This window comes from Mixophyes fleayi, chromosome 10, assembly GCF_038048845.1.
Source record: "Mixophyes fleayi isolate aMixFle1 chromosome 10, aMixFle1.hap1, whole genome shotgun sequence".
NCBI lineage: Eukaryota > Metazoa > Chordata > Amphibia > Anura > Limnodynastidae > Mixophyes > Mixophyes fleayi.
Window position 1 is genome coordinate 8,818,014 of NC_134411.1, and position 25,646 is coordinate 8,843,659.

The window sequence follows — 25,646 nt, forward strand, 5'->3', positions numbered from 1 at the left end:
AATAGAGACTCCACATTGCATTAGTAGCCCCAACACCACGTTACATTAATACCACCCCACATAACATTAATAACCCCACCAGCACCCACATAATGTTAATACTTCCTCCAAAACATTTATATGCACCCAACCATATAGGATAATGTATTTACTCAGGGCCAAGCCCTTCCCCCACCAGATTGCTTGTTTCCTGCTCAAGCAGGAACTCCTCACTGTCTCTGCTGAGCTCTGATTGGCTGACACAGTCACTCAGCCAATCAGAGCACAGATACGCTCCCTACCCATACTGACATTGAGGAAGCTGCTGGAGACAGCTCTGCAGGAAAAGGTAAGTTTATGGGAGTTGATGTGTCTGTGTGTATGACTGTGTGTATGAGAGAGAGAATGTGTGTCAGTGTGTATGAGAGAAAGACTGTGTATCAGTGTGTATGATGGTGAATGTTTCTGTGTATCAGAGTGTGAGTCAGTGTGTATGACAAATGTGTGTATGAGAATTGTATTAGTATACATGAGAAATGTATTAGTGTGTGTCCGTGCACTCAGTATATAGAAAAAGAGGAATCATACCACTGACTTAGTTAATTAGAAAACCAGAAATATTTGCAAGGACAATAAATTTCCAGGGACAAATTTTTGAAAAATCCCTGAAAATTAAGGACAGTCGATAACTCCTGCATTATGCACCACAACCTTGATTTTATGCCAGAAGGGAATGTCTACTTTTAGCTTTTTTTTTTTTTTTTTACACATAAAAATGTTGTGTCAGTAAATTTGTTTTAACTTTTCAAAAATTAGTATTTAGTTATACATTAAAACAAAATACTGCTTATTACTTTTTATGGTTTTTTTTTTTTTCTATGATAGTACAGACATGCGGAGACTTTCTCTTTGTGCATATGTGTCTATTTGTATTATTATTAGTGGGTCTGACTGAAAATATGCATAGTGGGAGGTGTAAAAATGTCACTACAGAGTCCATCATATTACCACATTACGATCACGCCTTTCATTGTGTTCAACTTTCTATTTGTCCTTGGAATTGGTCTAATGTAAAAATCAAATGATTAACGTATGAACATATTTTAAGTTTAGGACTTTAACTAGTGTCTTTAATGGTTTTATGAAGTCTGTTTGCAGAGGTCACCGTTCTTACAGTTCCATTGTTTTCTTCCTTCCATAGAATTTCTTTATCTTGTCCCAGAGATTTTCCTGACAATGTTATAATAATCCACATTAGTGTGTGTCCGTGTGTATGAACAATGTATTAGTGTGTGTCTGTGTGTCGCTATTGATTGATCATCTGGGCTGGTTGGGAAAGGGGGGCTAGAGTGTTCAAACAGGAGCCCAACATTCCAGGATCGAGACAAGCAACTACTGAGTTTAAGGCACCAGGAAGTGAAAGCTGAAAGAACAGGTAGGAGAGAGCAGGATAGCTGCCAACTGTTCTGATTCTGGTGGGACAGTCCTGATTTTGGTTGACTGTTCCGCTGGACCTTTTTGCATACACTGCATTCTTATATGCTACACCAGCCATGTCCTCGGTGGGCTGACTATGCCCCGTCTAGTCACACACTTGGGTGGATGGCCACACCCCCTCTGGTGGACCCTTTCCATGACATCCCCTGGTGGGCCCTTCATGTCCCAGCCCGACAGTGCATGTAATAATGGCAGAACCAATGTCCTCTCACTCTCATGAGTAATTTAAAACTTAAATGAAGCTAAACTGAGCAGTATTTTAGGAGAAAAATTGTAAAATTAAGTAGGTGATGTTTTCAGGTAGATCCATAAACCCACAACACTTGGCACAGATTATTATTCTGGGGCAGTTTCAAGGACTAGAAAGTGGATGTGCTCCTTGAAATGCAATTATTAACAGAAAAACCTAGGCACAGACACACAAAAATCTTGAGCGCCAATAACCTTTATGGATTTAAATCATCGCTTTCATGGCAGCCAAGTACTGCTATAATTACTTTTACGACCAGCAGGACACTTTTATTCTGTTTTACGACTGCAGCATTTCTTTCTATGCTATGTTGGTGTCGTAACTATGCTCTAGCACAGTGATGGGTTTTTCAGGAGCGGGCCAAATAAAAAAGAAAAACTTTAGGCGGGCCAATATAATTTCTTAAAAAACTTAAATATCGAAATATATAATACAAATGTTTTGAATGGGACGGGAGGGTGTTATATAGCAGTGTTACCTCTATAAGTGCAGCGATCGTACAGACACAGCATTTATTTCAGCAGGTTGTTGTAGATCCGTCTTTCTGGTGAGCCACTAACTGACAACACAGCAGCCAATTGAAATCCGCTTTAGTATATGGCCCAGCCCATCTCTTCTCACATGACTTTCAGCCATCAGGGGGCGGGCAGGTGTTTGAGTGATTGACATAGGAAGTGTTCTTTTAGGAAGGAGGATGAAGTGTAATGGAGGAAATAGCTGGGAAGACATCAAAATGAAGGTTCTGACACACAGGGACGGCCCTAATAATTTTATGCATATTTTAATGAAATTTTTTAAAATATTGGCGGGCCGGATAGAACCTCTAAGTGGGCCGGATCTGGCCCGCGGGCCGTAGTTTGCCCATCACTGCTCTAGCAGCTTGCAACATCAGAAATTCAACACTTGTTCCAGGGGGCGTATCATAGAATAGAAGATAATAAATATGGTGCAAAATAAAATTAAAACTATAAATCTTATGCCAAATACACTTTTATACATGTACCTTACTATTTCTGGGAAGCTAAATCCATGTTGCTCATGTTGCTCTGTATATGGGAACATAAAATACCCCTATACTATAAGGAGAAGACTGCTGCACAGAATGATGGTTATACAATACTATCATATTTAAATTCCCATCTCCAGTAAACCAGTGCATAAACAGCATATGGAAAAGATCAGGTAAAGAGAATTTCATGTAGTCTACAGAACGACATGACTGTTCTGTATGCTGCATGTACATAAATGTAGTTGGGCAATATTGATGCAAGTTGCTTGTGTCTAACTTTAAACACACTGCAGTAATAATTCAACATTTATTAGGACTCGTACAACATGCAGTGGACTATACAACTGATATTGTATACATCATGAAATAGATATTTATAGTACATCTTAAATTATCACTTTAGAATATATTACATTTTTCCTCTTTATTTGAGAATGAATACATTTACAAGATGGCAAAGTCCTGGCATTCTCTGGTTTTATGTTAATCTTATGTGTTTAGATTAGCTGTATACATACTGTGAAAAACAATTCCCCTAATCCTTCACACATTTAGTTCATATGGCTACAACTGTAACTGAGGCAATGGGTGTATATATATATATATATATATATATATATATATATATATATATATATATATATATATATATATATATATATTTGGTGCAGCTCGGTTCCTCTTTATTAGCCAAAGGTCCAAAGGTGTCATTTTGTGTGACATTCACCCTGTACATTTAGGGGAGTTTTGGTGCAATGTTGTATATTATAGAGTAAGATGTGTTATATAATAATCTGGATGTAGGGGTCTGTCTCGGGTCACTCCACTGTCCCAGAGTGCAATACAAAGTGTTCTACATCTGAAGGACTTTTCCATAACATAGCACACATAATCCAAATGTGCTATAACCCACAGCAATCATTTAGGCATTTTCTTTATTAAGTCTGACATGCACTACTTTGATTGCCATTTGTACTACACATATGCATTACTTGCACCATGCTATGTAATAAATATTCTAGATATTTTTAAACATAATTGGGTCACTAGTTATTTGAAAGCAATGGTGTTTTTGTGCAAAATGACTTATTAGGTTGGACTATGCTTTATATATGGAATGGTTCAAAACCATTTATTCAACTTGATATGTTACAATGTAGTGAAATTACTGTCATTATTTATAACGTTGAATGTTGGGTCCAGATCCTGATCTTCGTCTTCATCAAAATCAAAATTATCATTAAAATCATTTCTTTGTTCCTCTGTATCATCATCATCCTCATCATCAGCCTCCCCATCCTCAACTCCCTCAATCACAACCACTTCTGGTGCTGCGTCCTCCCTAAACCACACTGACTTGTAACCAACATCTTCCTTGAGATCCTTAGTTAGGATTGACTTCACCTTTGTGTCATCAGAATCAGACTCATTTTCTGCTGTCTCTGAAGGCAGATTATCAGTTGAAGTACTTGAAAGAATAGGACTTAGTGCAGCAGCTGAACCCAGGTACATACTAGATGTTATTGGCCGTTCATTGCTGACACCACCATTGTCAGAATCCAGATTTGTAGGCATTGTTATGTTAGCGCTATCTCCGTCATTCATGAGTTCAGTATTGTAGTCCGAGCCTCCAGAATTCTAGAATGAGAGAAGGAGCCTAATAAATGATGTGTCTTTAGATTTCAGAATGGAATCACCAGCTAAGTAACTCATTGCTCTTCAAATACATTTTCATATCAAATTAACACATGTTTTAAGGGGTTTAAACGAAGAGTATATATTGACGACAATTAACAAACATGTCCATTTTAGTAAATGTCAAAGTGCATCATATGGACCCGAACTATAATGTGTGTATGGGGGGGAGGGTCATACCCCATGGGGCCCTCTTCTTCTCTAATGGGGGGTCCTCTGAAGAACAGCTTCATTACAGGGATGACACAATATGCAAGACGGCCTTAAAAGTGTGTATTCTCTGGCCCACATACTACTATATCATTCTGACACCTCATTTCACCAATGTAATTAGGTTGGATAGTCACAGAGCTAATGGTTATTACGCTGTGACTTTGACATCAGTAAATTGAAGCAGTGGTATTGTGTGTAACTGGCAATATGTGGCCAGTTCTATAAATCAATGGAGAGACATAAACATGTATCATATATATGGGGTCATAGATATGGCTAGCGTAATCCCTTTAATCTTTACTGATAATGGATCTCCTTTTTTCAGCTTCTCCCCAAATTCTTTTCTCTTTGTTCTCAGTGGGATTTGATTTTGAAAATCAAAGTATTACTTACATATCCATCGTTTTTCCCCAGTTTTTCCTTTATGGCATTTCCGTACTGCTTGTTAATAAGATAGCCCAATCCAATCAAGCATAGAACAAGGATAACTGCCAGGGATGCTCCAAGTGCTGCCATGTCGGTGGCAGTATAATATTTGTCTGCCTGCGATACATCATCCGTGGCTGATAAAAGAAATTGGCACTGTGAGCAATGTAGAAACTAAATACATTATCATAGAATTTGGATGTAATGAAATATAAGCAGTGATTACTACCACACAGACAAGAATTAAATCAAATGAATCTTTTGAATCTTCATATTTTTTTGTTGAGAAGTCAAAGCACTGAAAGAAAACAAAGGCTCCAATAGGTCACGGGTCAATTATTATTATTTTTTAAATAAATAAAAAAAAGAAAAGATTTCCCTCTATAGAGCCAAAAACAACCTGAGCACAACATGGGTTAACTTCTTCCATATCCTCCTGCTCAGCAGTTTCTATAGGTGATCCTTCATTTGAAACACTTAGCCAGAGGACACGAAGGGTCAACTCATGATTTGCTCATAGGGGCTCATGTAGAGTCCGACATAAATTTAACACAGAAGCGGAAGAAGAGCTTTTCCTGACTGCGCATGCCTAGTAGTAAGGAACATATTGCAGTCTGAAATTAGACTAAGACATATAAGGGTCGGGCAGGCGTAGCCGTAGTAAATTAAGGGAGTTATCACTCCTTTAATACTATGTAGTGTCGGAAGAAACCACAGATAGGCCTCTAGCAGGTGTATCTGTAGTGGCGGCTTCCTCTCTGGTGTAAGATTGCATGATGAACATCAGCACAGATCTAGTCATTGCTGTACAAAGAAAATATTAATTAAAGAAAGGAGTATGGCCCTCTGCCCAATAAAAGCTAAGCCAGCTTTAGTTTCTGCCAGTCTATACTGGTACTGGCAGAGGCGCACGCAGGGGGGGTTTCTGAGTCTCTAGTAACCCCCCCTGCGCTAACTAAGTGGCCACTGTCCTATGCAGCAGCTGCGGCGCTGTCAAAGAAGCGTCCGCGGCGGTGCTGTATTGCATGCAGCACCGCCGCAGACGCTTCTTAGACAGCGCCGCGGCTGCTGCATAGGACAGCGCCGGCGAAACGGAGCTGCTGCGCATGCACGGGCGCATGCGCAGCAGCTCTCTCTCGTGTTTTTTGTTTGTTTTTTTCTTCGGTCGGCGGGAAGAAATCCCCCCGACAATCCTCCGTGCGCCCCTGGCTGGCACAATTGGGGGGAGGGGAGAGGGGCATGAGGTTCCCATAAATGTGCCAAAACCAGCAGTAGTGCTGCCACTCTAGGCTGGTACTGGAAAAATTGGGGGGACAAAAAGTGTGATGTCCCTCCAAAATTGCTAATACCAGCACTAGTCTGTGCCATCCAGGGCTAGTGGTACAATAGCAGGAAAACCTGCAGCATGGGGTCCCACTGCCACAGTGACAACCATGACTAGGCCGGTCACCATGGGGCTGAATTCCCTAGGGGGATGGTGGCTGCAAAAAAATGCTGGCTCTCCTTAGGATTAACCGACCCCATGCTGAATAGCACTAAGGCTCTTCCCACGCCTATTGCGGTGGGTGTGGGGTAAAAATGTGAAAAATGGATTAAATTAACAATTTTGGCCCCATTAAGTAGTTAAACACACAGGTGTCTGCAGTACTACAATTACCAGCATGACCGTGGCTGTCAGGGAATGCTGACACCTTGTGAACCACAAGTACCAGCATGCCATGGCACCCAGGACATGCTGGGACCTGTAGTGCACCAGAGGTAAATGACACAAACAAAGACACTAGACTAGCTCTGCTAAGAGCTCTTGTGAATGACCTCTTAACTCTTATGCCGTTATGTTTATACCCAGCAGATTTCCCATGCTCTGAGCTCTGTTTATTTGTTGGGCTTACGGCTCGTAGTGTATGATATGCTTAAAGTGTATCCTACGTTCTATCTTACTAAATGTACACATTTTGCATACTATTCAGAGTCACACTCTGAATGCAGAGTAAACTACAGGATGCAAGTTATGCTTACATTTAAGCGTAAATTGCATCCAATTCTACATAAGGCCCATAGTGGCTCTGTAAGTGCAATCTTTTATTTTTATTATTTTAAAATAAATTTGACTTGATCTATTGGCACTTTATATCTTTCTTTCAGCACTCAGAGAAAAAAAATAACAACCCATATCCAGGATGCAAGCTCTATCTGTAACGATCTAACCTCCATTCATCCTCTTCCTCTCAATCTTGACCTCCTGGCAATAACAGAAACATGACTCACACAATCAGACACTGCGTAATCTACAGTCATTGCACATGGTGGTCTCCATTCACCCACACCTACAGGCTTGGAAGCATACCGGGAGGTGGGGTTAGTCTTCTAGTTTTCCTTCCTGTTTATTCACTCAAGTTCCCATTTTGTATAATACATATTGTATGGATTTTCAACCCTTCATATCTGCGTGTTGCTGTAATAATTTCTTAATCTCTGACATCCCTGCATGACCTTGGACTATTACAATATTCTGATTGATGGACCACATTATCTTTCTGCCCCCCCAAACTACTCTCTTTAATCTCCTGTCTCAGCCTCTCTCAATGGGCTGATTTTCCTACTCATAATGATGCCCACTGTCTTCATCTTGTTTTACCCCAACTTTGTACAGTATCTGATTTCTTTACCAATCCTTTCCCCTCTCAGACCATCACCTGATCATCTGTAAGATGTTTGTATGATTACAGTTAATCTCAAAGACTGATGTAAAAGGGAACATTAGAGTCTCCAGGTTAAAGGAAGAATCTGAATTCAAATCTACATTGAGATCTAATGGGACTAGCGTTCGAATTTCGTAAATGTATTTAGTCTCTGCTCTATTCATGTTTTGGCATGGTCACCATCTCTAATTAGATTTAGTCACTTGAATTTCATACAATTTTAATGCCGTTGGGCCACTATTATATTGGTGGTATAAATTGTCAGCTTCCCAACCATTCTTCATATTGAGAATATGTTTTGCATTTGAAACTACTCATCCTCTCGATGTATTGTAGGCCACATGGGCACATGATCAAATACATTTTGTGTGCTACATGTTATTCTACTAAGCATTAGGAATATTAGGCCTTTTATTTTCTGATCTGTGGATTGTGAGAGTGTATAACCTGCATATGGTAATATTGCACTGAATCATAAAGTAACACTGAATAAGACTGATTATTACATGGTGTGATCAGGATTGATCTAAAGCTATTGGGTTTGTGTTCACTTTGCCACTAATGTAAGGGTACTTGGTGATAACATAGGCCTTTGTTACATTGTGGTTTCCCCAACTAATAACAATGCTTGGTGACACATGGCCACTTTGGAATTACCCTGAGGCTTCAGAACTTTAGGCAGATTTCTTCAATCTTTCCCCAGCACAGTACCTACATCTTCCCAGTAACTATACTATATATATCTATAAGGCTACAGTAGTGCCAGACTCTTTCTTTTTTATTTACTCAAGTTCTCCAAAGGGTTGGATATTCCCTTCTTGTCGTTAGGCAGTAGCTGCAGTAGCTTTATTCCCAATTTCCTCTCTTTTGCTTCGCTCCATCCCTCTTCAACCCTCTATTTTGCTTTTACTATAGCTCCTAGTTCCTAACCTCAAGCTTGCTGCCTAGGGTTCTTCCTTGACTGAGAATTGTCCTTTGTTCCCATATTCAATCTGACTCTCAATCCTGTTACATGCATCTAAGAAATATCTCAGGAACACGCACATATTTCACACAAAACATAATTCATATATACATAATCTCCTGCACTGACAATTGCAATTTCCTTCTTACTGGTCTTTCTCTAGCCATACTCTCACTCCTAGGGGGGAATTCAACTCTCCCCGAATTCCCGCGGCGTTAAAACTAATACCGTTATTACTGTAGTCTTAACCCGGCTTTCTGAGAGCAAAAAGCTGGCGTTGAAACTACCGTAATATCGGTAATAAAGCGCATTATTACTGTAATAATGGTAATAATGTGCAGGCCGCGTTAGTTTTACTTGTAACGCGGCCAATTGAGTCCTTCCCCCCTAGAATTTATTGTGAACAGAGCAGCTAGACTAATTTTCCTTGGCAAATGTTATTCTCTTGCTCTTTCTCTCTGCCAGTCCTTGGTTGCCTGTGCTTTTCAGAATTCAATATAAAATAATTCAACTAACATAAAAAGCCTTTAACAAAACAGACACTGCTGACCCCAGGAGTAGTTCTATGAGGAATAATTGTACCAATTGTGTTACTCAGTGTGGTGCGTGCTTCATTATTAACATGGGTAGTCATTGTGCTGATTGTCGAATATGTATTAGAGTCTGTACCTGGAGAGTTACGTGTTGTGTTAATTGCTACAGTTATGCTACTCTTAATGGTACCTGTGCGGGTAGTGGATGTGCCTGTGAAAGCAGTGGAAGTACCTTTCCCAGTAGAGGAAATTGTTTCTGTGGAAGCTGTAGGAGTAAAACCTGAAACAGGACTTCTAGTTGTGCTGCTGCCAGTCCTAGGTGTTGTACTTGCAGTGCCACCTGCCCCAGGAGCAGTAGCAGTAGGGGTTATAATTCTAGGAGTTGTACTGGTAGTGGTACCTGTCCCAGTCGTGGTACTTGTTGTTGTCAGAGTACTGGGAGATGTAGATGTAGTGGTACCTGTCCTAGTCGTGGTACTTGTTGTTGTCAGAGTACTGGGAGATGTAGATGTAGTGGTACCTGTCCTAGTCGTGGTACTTGTTGTTGTCAGAGTACTGGGAGATGTAGATGTAGTGGTACCTGTCCCAGTCGTGGTACTTGTTGTTGTCAGAGTACTGGGAGATGTAGATATAGTGGTACCTGTCCCAGTCGTGGTACTTGTTGTTGTCTGTGTACTGGGAGATGTAGATATAGTGGTACCTGTCCCAGTTGTGGTACTTGTTGTTGTTTGAGTACTAGGAGTTGCAGTTGTAGTGGTCCCTGTCCCAGTTGTGGTACTTGTTGTTGTCGGAGTACTAGGAGTTGCAGTTGTAGTGGTACCTGTTCCTGTTGTGGTACTTGTTGTTGTTTGAGTACTAGGAGTTGATGTTGTAGTGGTCCCTGTCCCAGTCGTGGTACTTGTTGTTGTCTGTGTACTGGGAGATGTAGATATAGTGGTACCTGTCCCAGTTGTGGTACTTGTTGTTGTTTGAGTACTAGAAGTTGCAGTTGTAGTGGTACCTGTCCCAGTTGTGGTACTTGTTGTTGTCAGAGTACTGGGAGATGTAGATATAGTGGTACCTGTCCCAGTCGTGGTACTTGTTGTTGTCCGTGTACTGGGAGATGTAGATATAGTGGTACCTGTCCCAGTTGTGGTACTTGTTGTTGTTTGAGTACTAGGAGTTGCAGTTGTAGTGGTACCTGTCCCAGTTGTGGTACTTGTTGTAGTCTGAGTACTACGGGTTGTAGATGTAATTGTGCCTGTCCCAGTGGTGGTACTCCTTAATGGGGTGACACTTGGTGTAGGCCCAGTTCTAAATGTTGTAGGAGAGCCTGTCCTTGGGGTGTTTGTTACTGTGGTCGAAGCTCTTGTAGTTGTGGTTGTACTTGTGGTCGTGGGAGCAGTCGTGGTAGCTGCACAATAGAAATATCAAAGATAAGTCCTTATTTTACCTCTGATTTGAAAGTGACATTTCAAGATACAGAGATTTGTATCCTGATAATGTACAAAATGATTTGAAGAAATAAATGGCATAGGTACATCCACAAAACAAATACTGTTACTGAACTGAATTGTTGGTACAACTGTATAGGGCAAAAACTGACATGGAAAGTAGGCAGCTAGCTGATACCTTTTCTAGTTTATATACTAGAAAGCAAACACAGAATATCACTATTAGGTATGACCTCACCATAACTAACAACCTCATCAAGTATCTCACAGTCACCCAAGGGTATAACCTTGGTCTAGTCCTCTTCACCATAACACAAATTCCTCAAGAAAATCAATTCTTTGCATGCTGGTGATATCTTAATGCAGTGCTCAATTTCTAAAAAAAAAATATAACCTCCCCTTGGTGGAAAGAGGTCACTTATTATTACTTGGAAATTTTTAAGCCTCTGCCCTTTTCTATAATGGTGCGAAATTTCTTTTAAATTCTGAGAAGTTTTATTGTCAATCAAAACGTAAATCCGGGTAATTTCAACATCTTGTTTGAATTAGTCTGCTTTTGTTAGATGTCAATACGCAAATCAGAGTGATTTCAAGGTAATGTCTGTGCTTATGCTAAATAACCAGACAAGGGTGAAAAGTAAGTAGTAGAAAGCCAAATTTGAACACAAAATCGAATTTCAAAGTATTGTCTTTAATGTCTCTACTATGCAGAGCCGGATTTAGACCTCATGGGGCCCTAGGGAAGATACTGGTTTGGGGCCCGCTCCCTGAAAAAATAGCACTATAGTTTTTTAGCATAACATATACCCCTATTCAGGAGCTGGCTGGCAGACTTTAGCCAGGGGGGCAAGCATATAGCACTGGCCCATAAGTAGCGGCCCATTTTTAAAGGGTGGTCTCACCGCCGGCCCTGGGAGGGCCCTCTGGGGACCTCTGGGCCCTAGGCAATTGCCTAGGTTGCCTAGTGGTAAATCCGGCCCTGCTACTATGTGATTATAGTAAATAAGATGACATGGGTCAAAATTAAGTACCAAAGACTCAAAGTGCTACCATTTTGGCAACATGTAAATGAGGTATAGTTATTTTAGACAGGGCGTAACTAGGGCTATGTGAGAGGGGCGACCACCAAGGGTGCAACGCTGAATTATTTATGAATATTTTAGGTCTTTTTCCTCATGTCCCAGGCACTAAAAATTTTTACAGCTCTGATTTTAGAGATCAGTATGGGTCATGGTAAAAGTAAGTAAATAGGAACAATCTCAAGAGGGGAATCATGGGAAAAATATTTATGGTGAAGGTTTGTTGAAGTATATAGTGAGATAGAATGGTTTGTTGCTGGGAAGGAATGTGCAGTTATTGCTGTGTCTAACTGTGACTTGCATGAGTGATAAGAAATGGTTGCATGAGATCTGTTAATTTTGGGGGTTTAATGATCTTTTAAATCTACCTCTTCCTTGATGTAAACACATTGCACCTCACTTACAGTTAGGAACAAAGCAAAAATAAAAAAGCAAATTTGCACTTTGGCAAAACCATGTTACTAAAATGAGTGGACAGATTTAGAGTTTGGAGGAGGAGTTTCCTAGCTCAACTTTAAATTGCATTGTAAAAATAAAGCTGTCCAACATTTCGGTGCTCTATGTGAAAGAAGACAATATTTTTCCTGCACGCAATAGAAAGACATCTAAACGAGGCCCATTCTTACATATTAAATCTTTTCAAAACTGACAATATTTTCGCTGCCGTCTTCTGTTCTCTGATTCTCAACATTTCATGTATTCAACAGAGCAGAAACCCAAAAAGATCATTTTTGTTGATAACGTGACATTATCTTACTTGGTTTAACTCCATTCATACCTTACCACTCTGAGCTGATCTTCCTAGTTACACCCCATGCTCCTTGGTTGAAGTTAGGGAAGGGACAGTATTACTGTTCTATCTCTGCAATAATTCACTGAAAAACACATGCATCACTAAGAAGACATGTGCCCAACAGATGACTAGATAAATACATGACTTAACTGGTGAATTAACATAAATTCAGTGGGAGGAGCTTACCTGGAATGACCTCCACTGTGACTATGGTTGAGGCTACTTCAGCCGTTGTACTGTCAGTTGCTGTCACCTATTTGAATGGATAAAAAAATAAAAAAATATGCTACAGGGTCACTTAACAAATGAATACATAGCAATCAACAGAGCCGATTCAATTTTTGGCAATGTACCGCCTCCACCGCCAAGGAACAGATTTTGCCTCGCACCCCATAGAGATGCGCAAGAAAGTGTAGTGCATTGCAGTTGTGGTGTTGTTCAGCCGCACATCAGCGATAATTGAATCTGCCCCAATGTGTTTTCAGCATCAACACTATGTTCTTTTAACTGATATTGACAATTGTTTCTACTATGTGCTTAGGCAGCATATTGACTGCCACTACTTGGGACAGATTTACCAACATTATGAAGAAACAAAACTCACCAGTACTACAATGGTTCCCGGGGAGGTGATCACAGTGTTCGTTAAAATATATCCATCACGGAGAACAGTGAAATCACTGCTATTTTCTATCTTATATATGACAGCTGGATTCACTTTCTGCAAAAAAAAATAAAAATAAATGGAATCAGACATTCTATGAAACATTTTACAGAATTGAATTCTGTGATAGCTAAATTAATATGAACATATAATCATTTTAAATATTGAATATAAACTTATTTTTACTCAACTATTATGAATGTCACTTGTGCCAACTAATAAACAATCAATGTCTGTGAAACAAAAACGTTTGGAAAGAAAGTCCCGGCACTCTGTTATACAAAGGTAGGTTTATTCATTTGAAGATGATGTAGATGGACTTTGTTTCATACAGACGTGAGTTTGACACAACCATGTTCCTGCACCAGTTTGTTTGCAAAATGGCAGGATGCCCAAAAAGTGCCAGCGGTATCCTTAGGTGAGCCTAGGTGGCCTGAAACACTGAATGAGTGATGTAATGTCCCAGCATTGGCACACTCCTAGTCTGAGGAACCGGGGATGCCGAACCCATAGGGTGGGGGTGTGGTAACCGATGGGGACCACACAGCTTGCTGGCCCTGTACTCAAACCCCACCTGAAAAGGTTATACTTAGAATAAACAGACCAACTCAGGAGTGTGGGTAACAGGGGTTATGTTACAGCTTTATTCAGGATTGCCAATTCAACAGTTAACTCCATTTCAGCATTGGTCTTGGAAGTTGGTGTTAATAAAAAACTGGATGCAGTGTGGTGGAGCCATGTAAATCATGTTTACTCAGTAACAAGTACAAACAGTAAAAACTGACAAGATACTTGACCCCTCCCACCAGAGTCTGTAATGTCAGTTCGATTGTGCTCACAACAAGACATACATCTACAGCTAACATTACCCACTTTGTTACATATTTAGTTAAATCCCATTTTTCAGCCACCATATATTGATGGGCATGGAAAATAAATTAAAGCTCTGTTAATAACAGGGGCGTAGATACAAACCTCCATTTGTGACAGTTAAGCAGTATTTCTGGAGGGAAGGGTTAGCTTGCTAACCTAGCTAAGGTGAATTCCCTCCTCTGGCTGCTCTGCCTAATCACCCTACTAGCCAATCCCAGGACACCGCAATGGCTTCAATTCCTCCACCATAAAGTCATCCTCCCTGCAGTCAAAGACCCATATGTATAGACCAGGATAAACAACCTAAAAAGACTTAGGAGTCTATTTACCATTTGTGGCTACCACCATAATACAAAATGAACTGCCACTGGAATTTATCGCAAACCCCTTAAGTCGCGCATTTGCAGAGCAATGTCATCCAGCTATAGATGAGGATCATCCTCTCCGGTGGCGGTGAAGTCCTGTGGACTCTGTTTAAAAAGCTAACCTAACGCCATCTCAGGCTAAGCTTTTCCCTCCAGAAAAGCTTAGCTTAGCTTTTCACTGCTTGTTAAATTGGGTCACATGATAGTGACTGCAGTGACCAGCATTAAACAGGTTAAGGCAATTTAACTCCATGATAAATTAAAGGAAGAGCTGCAATAGCCAGCTGTTTTCTCTAGATTTGTGGCTCATTGCAGTTTAGTCAATAAACCCCTTATTGTTGCAACCATAAAGTTATTTTTGTACAGTCAAGAACTATTTGATTTGGTACTTTTTCCCTTTCTAATAATTTAACCTAGCTATTTTCTTTCAATTCCAATACATTATTCTAGGTCGGCTGTAAGGCTGACCTTTGATGGGTTACCGTGGAAATGAGTTGCTGAAAAATAAATATGATTTTAGTGGAATTGGATTGAATCATTTAAAATAGCAATGTGAAGTAAATATAGTGGAGATGTCCTGCTTCATACAAAGCAAAACTTGAATGCAATTAGAATGGGGACCAAATTACATAATGTAAAACACAAAACATGCTAAACACCAATAGAATTGACTCCTAAAAGCAGGATAGCTCTGGACATAACAGCTTTCAACCAAGTGATAATGTTATAATATAACTTTCCCCACCTATTTTATAAAGGTAAAAACCGACTATACTGAAGGGTAAATTAAATAAGTGATGTTAAAAAAAAATAGCAGAACATTGTCATATAGTTGGACCAGTGCCGGATTAAGGGAATGGAGGCCCCTGGACTAAGAGGGCCTCCATTCCCCCGTGAGGCCCCCCCCCCCCCCCCTGTGATCCGAGCTGATTGCCCACCCCCCCCGCCCCCGTGATCCGACCTGCCTGCCCCCGCCCCCCCCACATACCTCCTTCCCCAGCTCGCTGTACGCTCTTTCCTGAGGAGATCTCGTGAGAGTGAGACTCACGAGATCTCCTCAGTAAGGAGACTGATGAGCGCCGGGGAAGGACTGCAGGGAAAGAGCACTTTCAAGGGCCCCCTGGATGCCATAGGCCCCTGGGCTGTAGCCCAGTTAGCCCTATGGTTAATCTGGCCCTGAGTTGGACCTTGATGTTACATGGATACAGAATAAATAATTTATGTAGTATTATTTGTTTTATACAGTCTTAGATTAACATAGTCCAAGATACCTACATCTGGGAAGTCTCCATCTTCAGCGAACACTTGAAGAGGATTATTTGGGTTATTAGAATCTCTGACAAAGCTATTTCTTTCAGAAGGTAGAGCAATGCTGCCAAAGTAATTGGGCACTTGGAAAATTGGTGGGAAATTGTTCCTCTCTTTCACTTCAATCTGCACTGTGGTTGTGGCATATTTGGAGAAATCATTAGTTTGGAAAGCCTGGAGAAGAAAGCAAAAACACAATATCATAACAAGAAAAAACATTTGTGAGGGATCATATACAGTCAGGGATTATATACAAGACTTGCTTGGTCCACCTAGTTTATCTGTTAGGTATAAGGTAGGAAACTTAAAAGGTCCCACACTGAATGAAAGACCATATGCAGTTTTACCTGTCTCACATACTTAAATCTAGCCACACTGTTTTGTCATCCAAATTAATCAAATACAATTAAATTAGCCAGACATTGCTACTTGTGTGGGTTCCCATCAACCACCAACAACTGACAATAAAATCTGGATAGCCAATATTTGCATCCCTACATGTGTATGATCATCTGCCGTCCAATTTTGTTATGCTGCCAAATGACCAGATAACTAATTAAATAGGCATCATCAATAAGTTTCCAAGACCGCACACTATTTGGTTTTTGAAGGCATTCTACTTTTTCACTATAGGAACTAATTCTCACCTTACACAAACCAACATGAATGTGACATTTGTATTTATATGGCAACGATGTCAGAAAAATAAATTTGTTTTATTAAAAATTAAACAGGACATGGCACCTAAATTTAGTACCGATTTCACATATTGGATTTATGAAGGTCGTTACCTTTCAATTTGCTATCACAATGTTCTCCTTTCGCTCACTACTTGGATTAGCTTATTTTCTCAGGCCCTTTGTTACATTGAAAACATTGTACTGTGAGAATCAGCACTCTAGAGATCTATATAGCTTGTCACTTCCAGTTCCAGCCCATTCATCAATACCTACCATAACTTGGAGTATTATCGTTCCCAGTGTATCTATTGACCTGTTCATTGTTATGTTTCCATTACTGTGCACAACAAACACATCGTCATTCCCTTTGGGGCAAGTAAGAAAGACAGAAGTTTTCAGTAAGTTTATTGGTGGATAATCAGTAAATGGCTAATATACAACAGACCAAATAATGCATATATAATGCAAAAAGCATAATAAACACAATATTCAGAAAAAAAACCTTTCAGTCATTTTCTTTTTACTTAAATAGTTTTCAGTAGTTTTGATCAATTTTTTAATGGAGCCACTAGTGCTATCTATATTCTGCTCCCCCCCCCCCCCCTTCAGTTTTGCCTTGGCTTTATTTCTCGTTACTCCTGTATTATCATGCCACAGAACTCTCCTAGTATAATGCATTGTGAACACTGGGTCTGATTCAGAGTGGAACGCAAGTGTAAGCGTAATTAGCGATTAAAGAATTTACGCAAAAGTGTGTGTGCTTGTATGCAGCATTCAGAGATGAAGTTGGGTCCAGGTCTGAATGAGTAGCAGATGCGTTCGCTTGATAACAGACAGACTCCTCACACACTATGAAGCATCATTTAAACTTGAGTACCCTAGCTAATACAGCAGGACCAATTCCCCAACATGTTCACAGAAGAAAGATCTTTGCTACAACACATTCAGCAAATTCTAATCTATTGTCAAGCAACTACTAAAGTATCAATAAGCGCCTGTGAATTATTCGCAAACCTGTAATTACAAGCGGTTCGCTAGTTCGGATGTTCATCATCATCATCGTCATATTCTACTACTTACACCTGCCCTTTTCAGGCGCTTCTGTCACTATGTCCCAGTCTGAATCCATACGACCTTACTATACATTACCTATGTTAGAACACCCCTTCTATCCCCATCATGACTCTTCAGGTGTAAGGAGTGGTGTGTGACAAAAAGTCACAGGTCTGAACAGTCAAAGTTGTGTACATTCACTTTCTGATATATACTATGCAAAAGGGCGTGTGTCTCACTCTGAATCGTACCCACTACATATACCAATCTACATGGTGTCTGTCACGAAATGAGTTTGATATCCCCTTAACCAGTCTGTCCCTCGTTTCTCACAAAATGTGGAGTATAACAACATGTACTGTTTATAGCCCTGGTTTATGTTCCCCAGCTCACCTGAGTACAAATGCAGTGTCTAATTACTTGTGGATAAGAGGACATTGCAGCCATGCCTATATAAAAGACTTTTTCACTATATGCTATTCATTGTAAAAAAATTATATTGCTTATTGTATCTTGATACTGATATTGAAATTGCAGTGAAGCCATTACTCATTGTTCTTAAAGTGAAGCTAGCTGGGTTATGAGTAAGGATCAGGTGGTGTCCAGGACACAGGTGAGGAAGCTGTAGCTGCATTTATTCTTCCCCTCTTTTCTCTACAAGAGGTCCTAAACAGCTGAAAGCTAGATCTGGCTGAAAAAGCTTGTAGGGGTTAATCTCAGGAGGGGATGAGTGCTATCCTAAATATGGAGGTAGGAAAGGCCAATTAGTATCCATTGTTTTTCCCTGGTCCAGACATTCTGTCAGAAGCACAGCATGGGAGCCACTATGGAAGGACAGCTCATCTCCACCCCCCCCCCCCCAGTCCCTTGATCCAGCACCCACCAATGTATAAGAGTGAGAGAGCCAGGAGTTTGCCAAGGGAGAGAAAAGCACTCTGGAAATTTGACCCTGGATATAAGGAACCACTCAAGGTCAGGAGGGGATGTTCATTCTGAGGATTGATTCCTGGAAGGTGCAGGGCTGGCTAGTGTTGAATTTATGTTCTTTACCAGCAGTCTATCATAGCCTGCATTAACTTTTCCAGCAATTTGTGCTACAGTAGCTCTTTTGTGGGATTGGATCAAATGGGCTAGCCTTTGCTCCCCACGTGCATCAATGAGCCTTGGGAGCCCATGACCTTGTCACCTGATCACCAGTTGTCCTTTCTTGGACCACTTTTGGTAGCTACTAACCACTGGATACCAGAAAAACCTAACAAGACATGTCGTTTTGGAGAAGTTCTGACCCAGTCGTCTAGCCATCACAAGTTAACCCTTGTCAAAATCTCTCAGATCCTTGCGCTTGCCCATTTTTCCTGCTTCTAACACATCAACTTCATGAACTGCCTGTTCACTGGCTGCCTAATATATGCCACCCCTTGACAGGTGCCATTGTAGCGAAATAATCAATGTTATTCACTTGACTTGTCAGTGGTCTTAATGGTGTGACTGTTCATTGTTTTCAACACCTGCGAACCTCAGTCCTCTGAACATAGAGCTTGCCCTCTGTATTTGTAAACCCATGTGTATTGATAAGCTCTATGATGCTTTCCCCAGAGTTCATAGAGCAGATAAACACTTGTGTATCAGGAACTTGGCACTTATACAACTGCAATATGCAGGAAAAAATGCACAGGCATTTAAAGTGCTTATGTATTCACAATAATCGTACCATAGTTGTACTAGGGTAGTCGGGACAATTTCTTCATTATTGAAAGCAATCAAGTAGGCAATTCTCTATTAGGCTTTACTTAACTGTTCCAATATCTATTATTAGAGATAAGGCTCCCATCAGCTAAGCTCTTCACATACGGGTGTAAAGTCTTTAAAGGGACAACACAAGAGGCTTAAATGATTGCCAAGCAAAAGCTCTAAAAGCGCAATAGTGAGATATTTTATACTTACCACTAACAATACTGTAGTCAATGGGGGCATTAATAGAAAAATCTCCATCCACAGCATATAAAGGGCCAGGCGTTAAATGTAAAGGCTCTTTCTAAAATAAATATAACATAAACTTATGAGCATTCATAAAATGTAAGTAATTAGCATTAATACATTTATAAGTTACCAACAAATTCAAAGATCCCATTTTACTTATTCTTCTGTGTTCTAGTTATATATGTAGTAGGCAGGAAAGAATTTCTGATTTGAAAAGTTACTGGGTCAAAAAAAATTCCTTACAAAAAACCCAAACAAAATAGATTTTGAATGAATTTTTGAGCATTTTAGTAAACTATTACCGGGTTATCACCCCTGCAAGTCCTTCCTGAAAATGACTCCTGCGTTTCTTTCCCTAAGCAGTATGACTTATAAGTCTGAACTACATATAATATATATAATGTTATCCTTATTTTCCAAATCATAAAACTGTTCATTTAAATCTGTTATGAAGCCATATTAAGTTCATATTTTAAGGTACATTTTTCCTCTGGGACAGGGCCACTTGTGTTGCTAGGCCCTACAACAATCACATGGACTGCTATGGCTATAGCTATACCATTGTCAATCTTAGTTTTACCTTACATATAGTAGCAGGGGCGCACGTAGGATTTGTGAGGGGGGGGGTTTCCTCCGCCCCCGGGGAAAAAAAAAAATCCTAGAGACCTGCCGCGCATGCGCGACAGCTCCGTTTCAGCTGCACTGTAGTATACAGCAGCCGCGGCGCTGTCAAAGAAGCGTCCGCGGCGGTGCTGTATACAATACAGCACCGCCGCGGACGCTTCTTAGACAGCGCCGCGGCTGCTGTATACTACAGTGCCGACATGTAGGGCACTTTTTAGCGGAGGGGGGGGGGTTTCTGGAGACCCAGAACCCCCCCTGCGTGCGCCACTGAGTAGCAATAATTTACATAGGATAGCTGATTCAGCTCCCCCTTTGCAAGTAACTGAGCCAGTCCTTAAAGGCCCTGGTGGAGTCACATGGTGGCGTCACTGGAACTTTCCTCAATAATGCTGGGATGATCATCATCACCATTTATTTATATAGCGTCACTAATTCCGCAGCGCTGTACAGAGAACTCATTCACATCAGTCCTTGCCCCATTCTGGCTTACAGTCTAAATTCTCTAATATACACACACACACTGCAAAAATCATTTTTATATCAATGCTGGTTATAACAATCAAGGGGCTATTAACTACATTCCTGTCCAATAATAGTAACAGATATGGGGCTAGATTTACTAAGAAACTAATTTGGTGCCGGTTTTAAACCACCACACATCGCCAGCGATTTATAGGTCCAAACCGCCGCATTTACTATACGGTGGTTTGAGACTGCGATTTAAAATGGATGCAGATGTGTGGTGGATTGAAAAAGCTAAACCGCTGGCAGTTTTGTCCAAACAACCGGCGGTTTGTTTTAAACCGCTATCTAAAAGACAGGACAGGACAGTTTGAATACCTGCTTCTAAATGGCTTTGATAGCTCAAACATGCTGCTTGAGCAATTTGCCATTCAAAACATAAGAGAAAGCACCACTGACATTTAAATTATTTGAGAAATCATTATTTATTGATTAAGGGGCAAAATTAATTTAATATTAACTTATGGGGGATTTTTTTCCCCAGTTATATTAAGAGGACAAAGTTATTTGGTTATTATATTATTCGGGCACTATGTGTCCAAATTGTGCAACATAAATAATTATATCTACCATTAACAATCAGTTAATAATGTTATACATTTCTCACATAATGCAATGCTATAATAGTGTTCCCGTAAAAAAAATCCCTCGTAAGTTAATACTAAATTAATTTTGCCCCTTAATCAATAAATAATGATTGCCCAAATAATTTAAATGTCAGTTTGGATGGTGGTTTTGCAGCGGTTCTGTAAACCCCAGCTTAGTAAATCGAATGGTTTGTATGTTCATCATGGTTAAAATCAGGATGGTGATTTGTAAAGTGGTGATTTTGGAAAATGACAATTCTGCCCATTTTAATGGCGGTTTGGGCTTTACTAAATCCGCCAGAAAAATCACCAAAAACCATTGATTTCCCCAAACCGCCCTTTATTAAATCTAGTCCATGGTGTTAGTAAGAAGAATGAGATTGGTTGTTTCAAAGTAGTTACTGGGGTCCAGATAGTAGTAGTCATCACAACAGTGTATCTATGCAATCAAAATTCACTTTTGGTTGTTTGATTACACTAGCAAATAGCTGTAATTTGCTAGCAGCACAAATTGATACAATAAAATAACCATGTATATAAAAGCAGTAATAGAAACAAAGTAGCAAGCATGTGTAGTGCAGAAAGCTGCTCTAGCAGCTTATTAACTCATATGAACACAGTGTCCCTATTTTACCACCAATAATTCAAATAGAAGATTCAATTATGTGTCAAATAAAGCTGATGAACTAACTCAATATTTTATAAAGACATACCGGTAGTTACCCAACTGCAGCAAACAGCCTTATAGAAAAAGATTAACTGTATAGCTGACAAGGGGCTATATTTACTAAAGGGTGGAATGATGAAACCACCAGTTTCTGTGTTTTTTTCTGGTGGTTTAGAAACCACCAGATTTACTAAAGGCCAAACTGCCAGTAAACAGCACTCTGACCATCATCTCCATCTCCCTGGGACTCATTGGTTTGGCTCTTTTCACATCTTCCAATTGCATCTCTTGTTCTCCCTCCCCCTCCACTTCTCCCTTATTTTTGTCTTTCCCTTGCTCACCTGCCATGTTGTCACGTACCTCAGGTGACAGCCTGGCTCTTCTCTGTTTATATAGACACTTCTAGTGCATACACGGGCATTAACAGTTGGTATGGACCTATCACGGCAGAATGGAGCATTGTGGTTGAACGGTCATTCGTCTCTAGGGTTCGTCCGTGGAGCTATTTGCAGCTCTGCATTGGCACTTTTTATTAAAGTTTTACGAATGGATTCAACACTTTCTATACCAAATTTCATCGCTATTAGAGCATGGTAAGCACTTTATTCCATGAGACTTTCTATTGACCATTTTTTTCTGTGTATGTAAAATATTACAACACATGTCGTATATTTTTATAGAAATTTTAGGATGGCATTTGACAAGAGTGTTGAGCTGATGAAGGACTTCATTGAGGCCTACAGATCTCATCCCTGCTTGTGGGAATCCAAGTCAAAAAAGTATTCCAACAGACAGAAGAGGATCTTGGCTTATGATGACTTGGTGAGAGTGAGCCTTCTTCATTATCCAGAAGCTATTGAAGACTTGGTCAAGGTGGAAGATCCAAATCATGAAGACCATTTTCAAGAAGGAACTCAATAAGTTGGAGTCCTGCAAAAGATCTGGGGCACAGGCTAAATATGTGTATATACCCTGGTTGTGGTACTTTGACCTCCTGCACTTCATGACTGACAAGGAAATAGCCGGACTATCAGAAAGCAATGTGCCCCAGATGGAGAGTAGTTCCTCACCTATCCCTCTGGAAACTGAAGACATAGCAGCAAGTGGCATAGTAAGTAAACACACAAAATCATGAATGCATAAAATATTTATTCACATTTTGGTAAACATCAGTACTTCCAACAGAGAATTTCAATGTGCATAGAATATTACATCTTATTCTGCCAGGACACAGCACCCTCATCATTAAAATATTCCAAATACTCCTTCCTGTTTAGTTTTGCTGTTTTGCTGGCATTTCTCATATGGGAAGACTCCAATGGTGTCAACCCCACCACTTCCTCAACCTACAGTATGCTCCATAGCAGAAACTGTGCTGCGCACAATGGGGCTTTTCTGCCTAAGAGAGTTGTGTAGGACACAACAAGCCATCTCCATTACAAAGTGAAGGTATTCGCCAGAGACCGCAAGGAGGTTTGGGCTGTGCTGCTTCCCCTAGCAGGTCGTGATTCTCCTGGTGGACACAAGGCAAAACCCTCAGGAGAGGATGCAGCTACAGGATACCAGGCTAGCTTAGAAGCAGGAGTTACTGGATATCGGGTACAATTGGGGAGATGCGGGTACAGGATACCAAGTTTTGCTTAGAAGCAGGAGACGCTGGATACCGGGCACAATTGGAGAGATGCGAGTACAGGGCACCAGGATACCAGGTTTTGCTTAGAAGCAGGAGACAATGGATGCCAGGTACAATTGGAGAGATGCAGGTACAGGAAACTAGGATACCAGGTTTAGCTTAAAAGCAGGAAATGCAGGCACAGGATACCAGGATACAGAGAGCCAAACAGTTCACAAACTGAGCAGATTGTAGGACATGAAGATCTGGCACTCAGTGGAGGGACCAAGTGCCTTAAATAACTGGAGGTGATTATGGGAAGCGATAATCAATCAGCCTATGGCAGGAAACCCAAGTAGTGACACCCTCCATCAGAGGAGACACTGCGGCTCAGCGCCAGGGAACCCTTCGGAAAAGGCAAGGTACGCGTGCCGAACCCTGGCAAGGAGGCCACAGGGTCTGGCCCATGACAATAAATAAATCAATTTAGCATAATCCTACGCTTGGGAAAAAAAGCTAGGTTTGCACAATTTCTCATAAGCAGACTGATCTCCAAAACCCGACATTTTTACAAACTATTTCACACCTTTTAAACACTTATTTTCTTGCCCAACTCCCTCTTCCATCTGTGACATAACTGAAAGAGGTGTGCTGGTATTCTAATCTGTTTTAGAACCAAATTACTGTCCTATCGTACAAAAACAGTTCTTGTAATAGATTCTTAAAAATATACCATACAAATCCCTGGAACATAGAAGAGATATGAAATTGCTTTCTCTAAACATTGTATATATTTTGAGCACATATACAAACAAAAATGATTACATTGCTTGACACCTAGGGGAGATAAATCATCTCTATAAGTTCTTTATGGGGCATTAACATGTTTCTTTTAGAGGTTTTAAACATATACACTGGATTTCACAAATATGTATTGACCTAAATATTTTAGCCAATCTTTAGGCAAGAAGTTTTGTATGTCTGTTACCTTCATCAAAATTCATTAACCCCTTGTTTGCTTACACACAGTGATTTCAGATAGAAGTATAGATCATGGCAACATTAACATACTTTAATTTTCGTATCATCCTGATTAGGCTATAAACATGACACCATGTGTGATTGACATAGTAAAGCCTAGTGTGTCTAATGTCATCAGCTTTAGAGACACGAGGTATTACATATATTTTTTTTTCTTTCTAAATTCCTTAATAGTGTGCAGTGGTTACAAATCTGGGCAAATAGATGATTGCAGGTGATTTTCCAAAATGGAAACACATTTTTATGAGACTTATTGTAAACAGGAGAATACTACAGGGCAGTAAGATTTTATCAAGCTAAATGACAAGCAAATAACTAGAAAGTAAAGGTTAACCTGACACACCTAATGTATCATCCTGACATCAAACTATGTTATATAACATGTTTATAGCATAGCAGCTGATGTGACCTCATGAGCATTGGTTGAATGTAGCAGTGTGAGTCTAACCTACATCAAACAGTGCAATCAGGGAGCAAAGTGACAACAATTTACTCTTTTACCATGAAAGAAGCTGCAGTACATAACAAGCATTCTCATAGGTTTATAAATCCTCATGAAGAATGTGTGGATGCGTTATTTTAAAGCGGTATGCCCATTTTTTTTAATCCAGATTGGCAAGTGCTAAAATCCTACTTTTACAAAGACGCATGTTAAAAAAAAACAACATATTCTACAATGCATTGCATTGTAAGATATGCATTAGACAGAACATGGGAATGTGTACCTGTCATAAATAATGTATATAATTTACATATACAATGTGTTTATGCAGGGGCATCCTTGACCTCACTTCCAACTGTCTACTAGATAGCAGAACCTACATTGGTGTATTGTTACAGGATTCACCACCTACTACCCCATGATGCTCCAGGGCTCACACATGTGGCTTGCCCAGTCAGCCTGCATTTCCTTGAATGTACATTTACTCTTAAGGATGTGAAACCCAGGAGCATCATGGGATTACAGATGCCAGCAGCTGTGAATATCTCCAGAAATGCAGAGGTCATGGGCATCTAAAGACAAAGTCCCATCGGTACTTGGTACTGTCTCTCATGTCACATTGTGATTTCTCTGGACACTGGTTTTTCTTTTCTTT

At 40.2% G+C, this 25,646-nt stretch overlaps 1 protein-coding gene across 1 annotated transcript in view; it reads right to left on the minus strand.

Annotated features, from left to right (window-relative positions):
* Nucleotides 1-3,709: 3,709 nt before the first annotated feature.
* Nucleotides 3,710-25,646, minus strand: part of CDHR5 (cadherin related family member 5) — a 50,946-nt gene continuing 29,009 nt past the window's right edge. Inside the window, exons 6-13 of the mRNA XM_075188542.1 lie at nucleotides 19,461-19,551; nucleotides 16,737-16,828; nucleotides 15,751-15,957; nucleotides 13,178-13,294; nucleotides 12,760-12,826; nucleotides 9,669-10,661; nucleotides 5,037-5,206; nucleotides 3,710-4,373 (exon numbers count right to left, since the gene is read on the minus strand). Of these exons, the coding sequence (XP_075044643.1) occupies nucleotides 3,885-4,373; nucleotides 5,037-5,206; nucleotides 9,669-10,661; nucleotides 12,760-12,826; nucleotides 13,178-13,294; nucleotides 15,751-15,957; nucleotides 16,737-16,828; nucleotides 19,461-19,551 (2,226 nt within the window). The 3' untranslated portion in view covers nucleotides 3,710-3,884. The remainder of the gene's footprint in view (nucleotides 4,374-5,036; nucleotides 5,207-9,668; nucleotides 10,662-12,759; nucleotides 12,827-13,177; nucleotides 13,295-15,750; nucleotides 15,958-16,736; nucleotides 16,829-19,460; nucleotides 19,552-25,646) is intronic.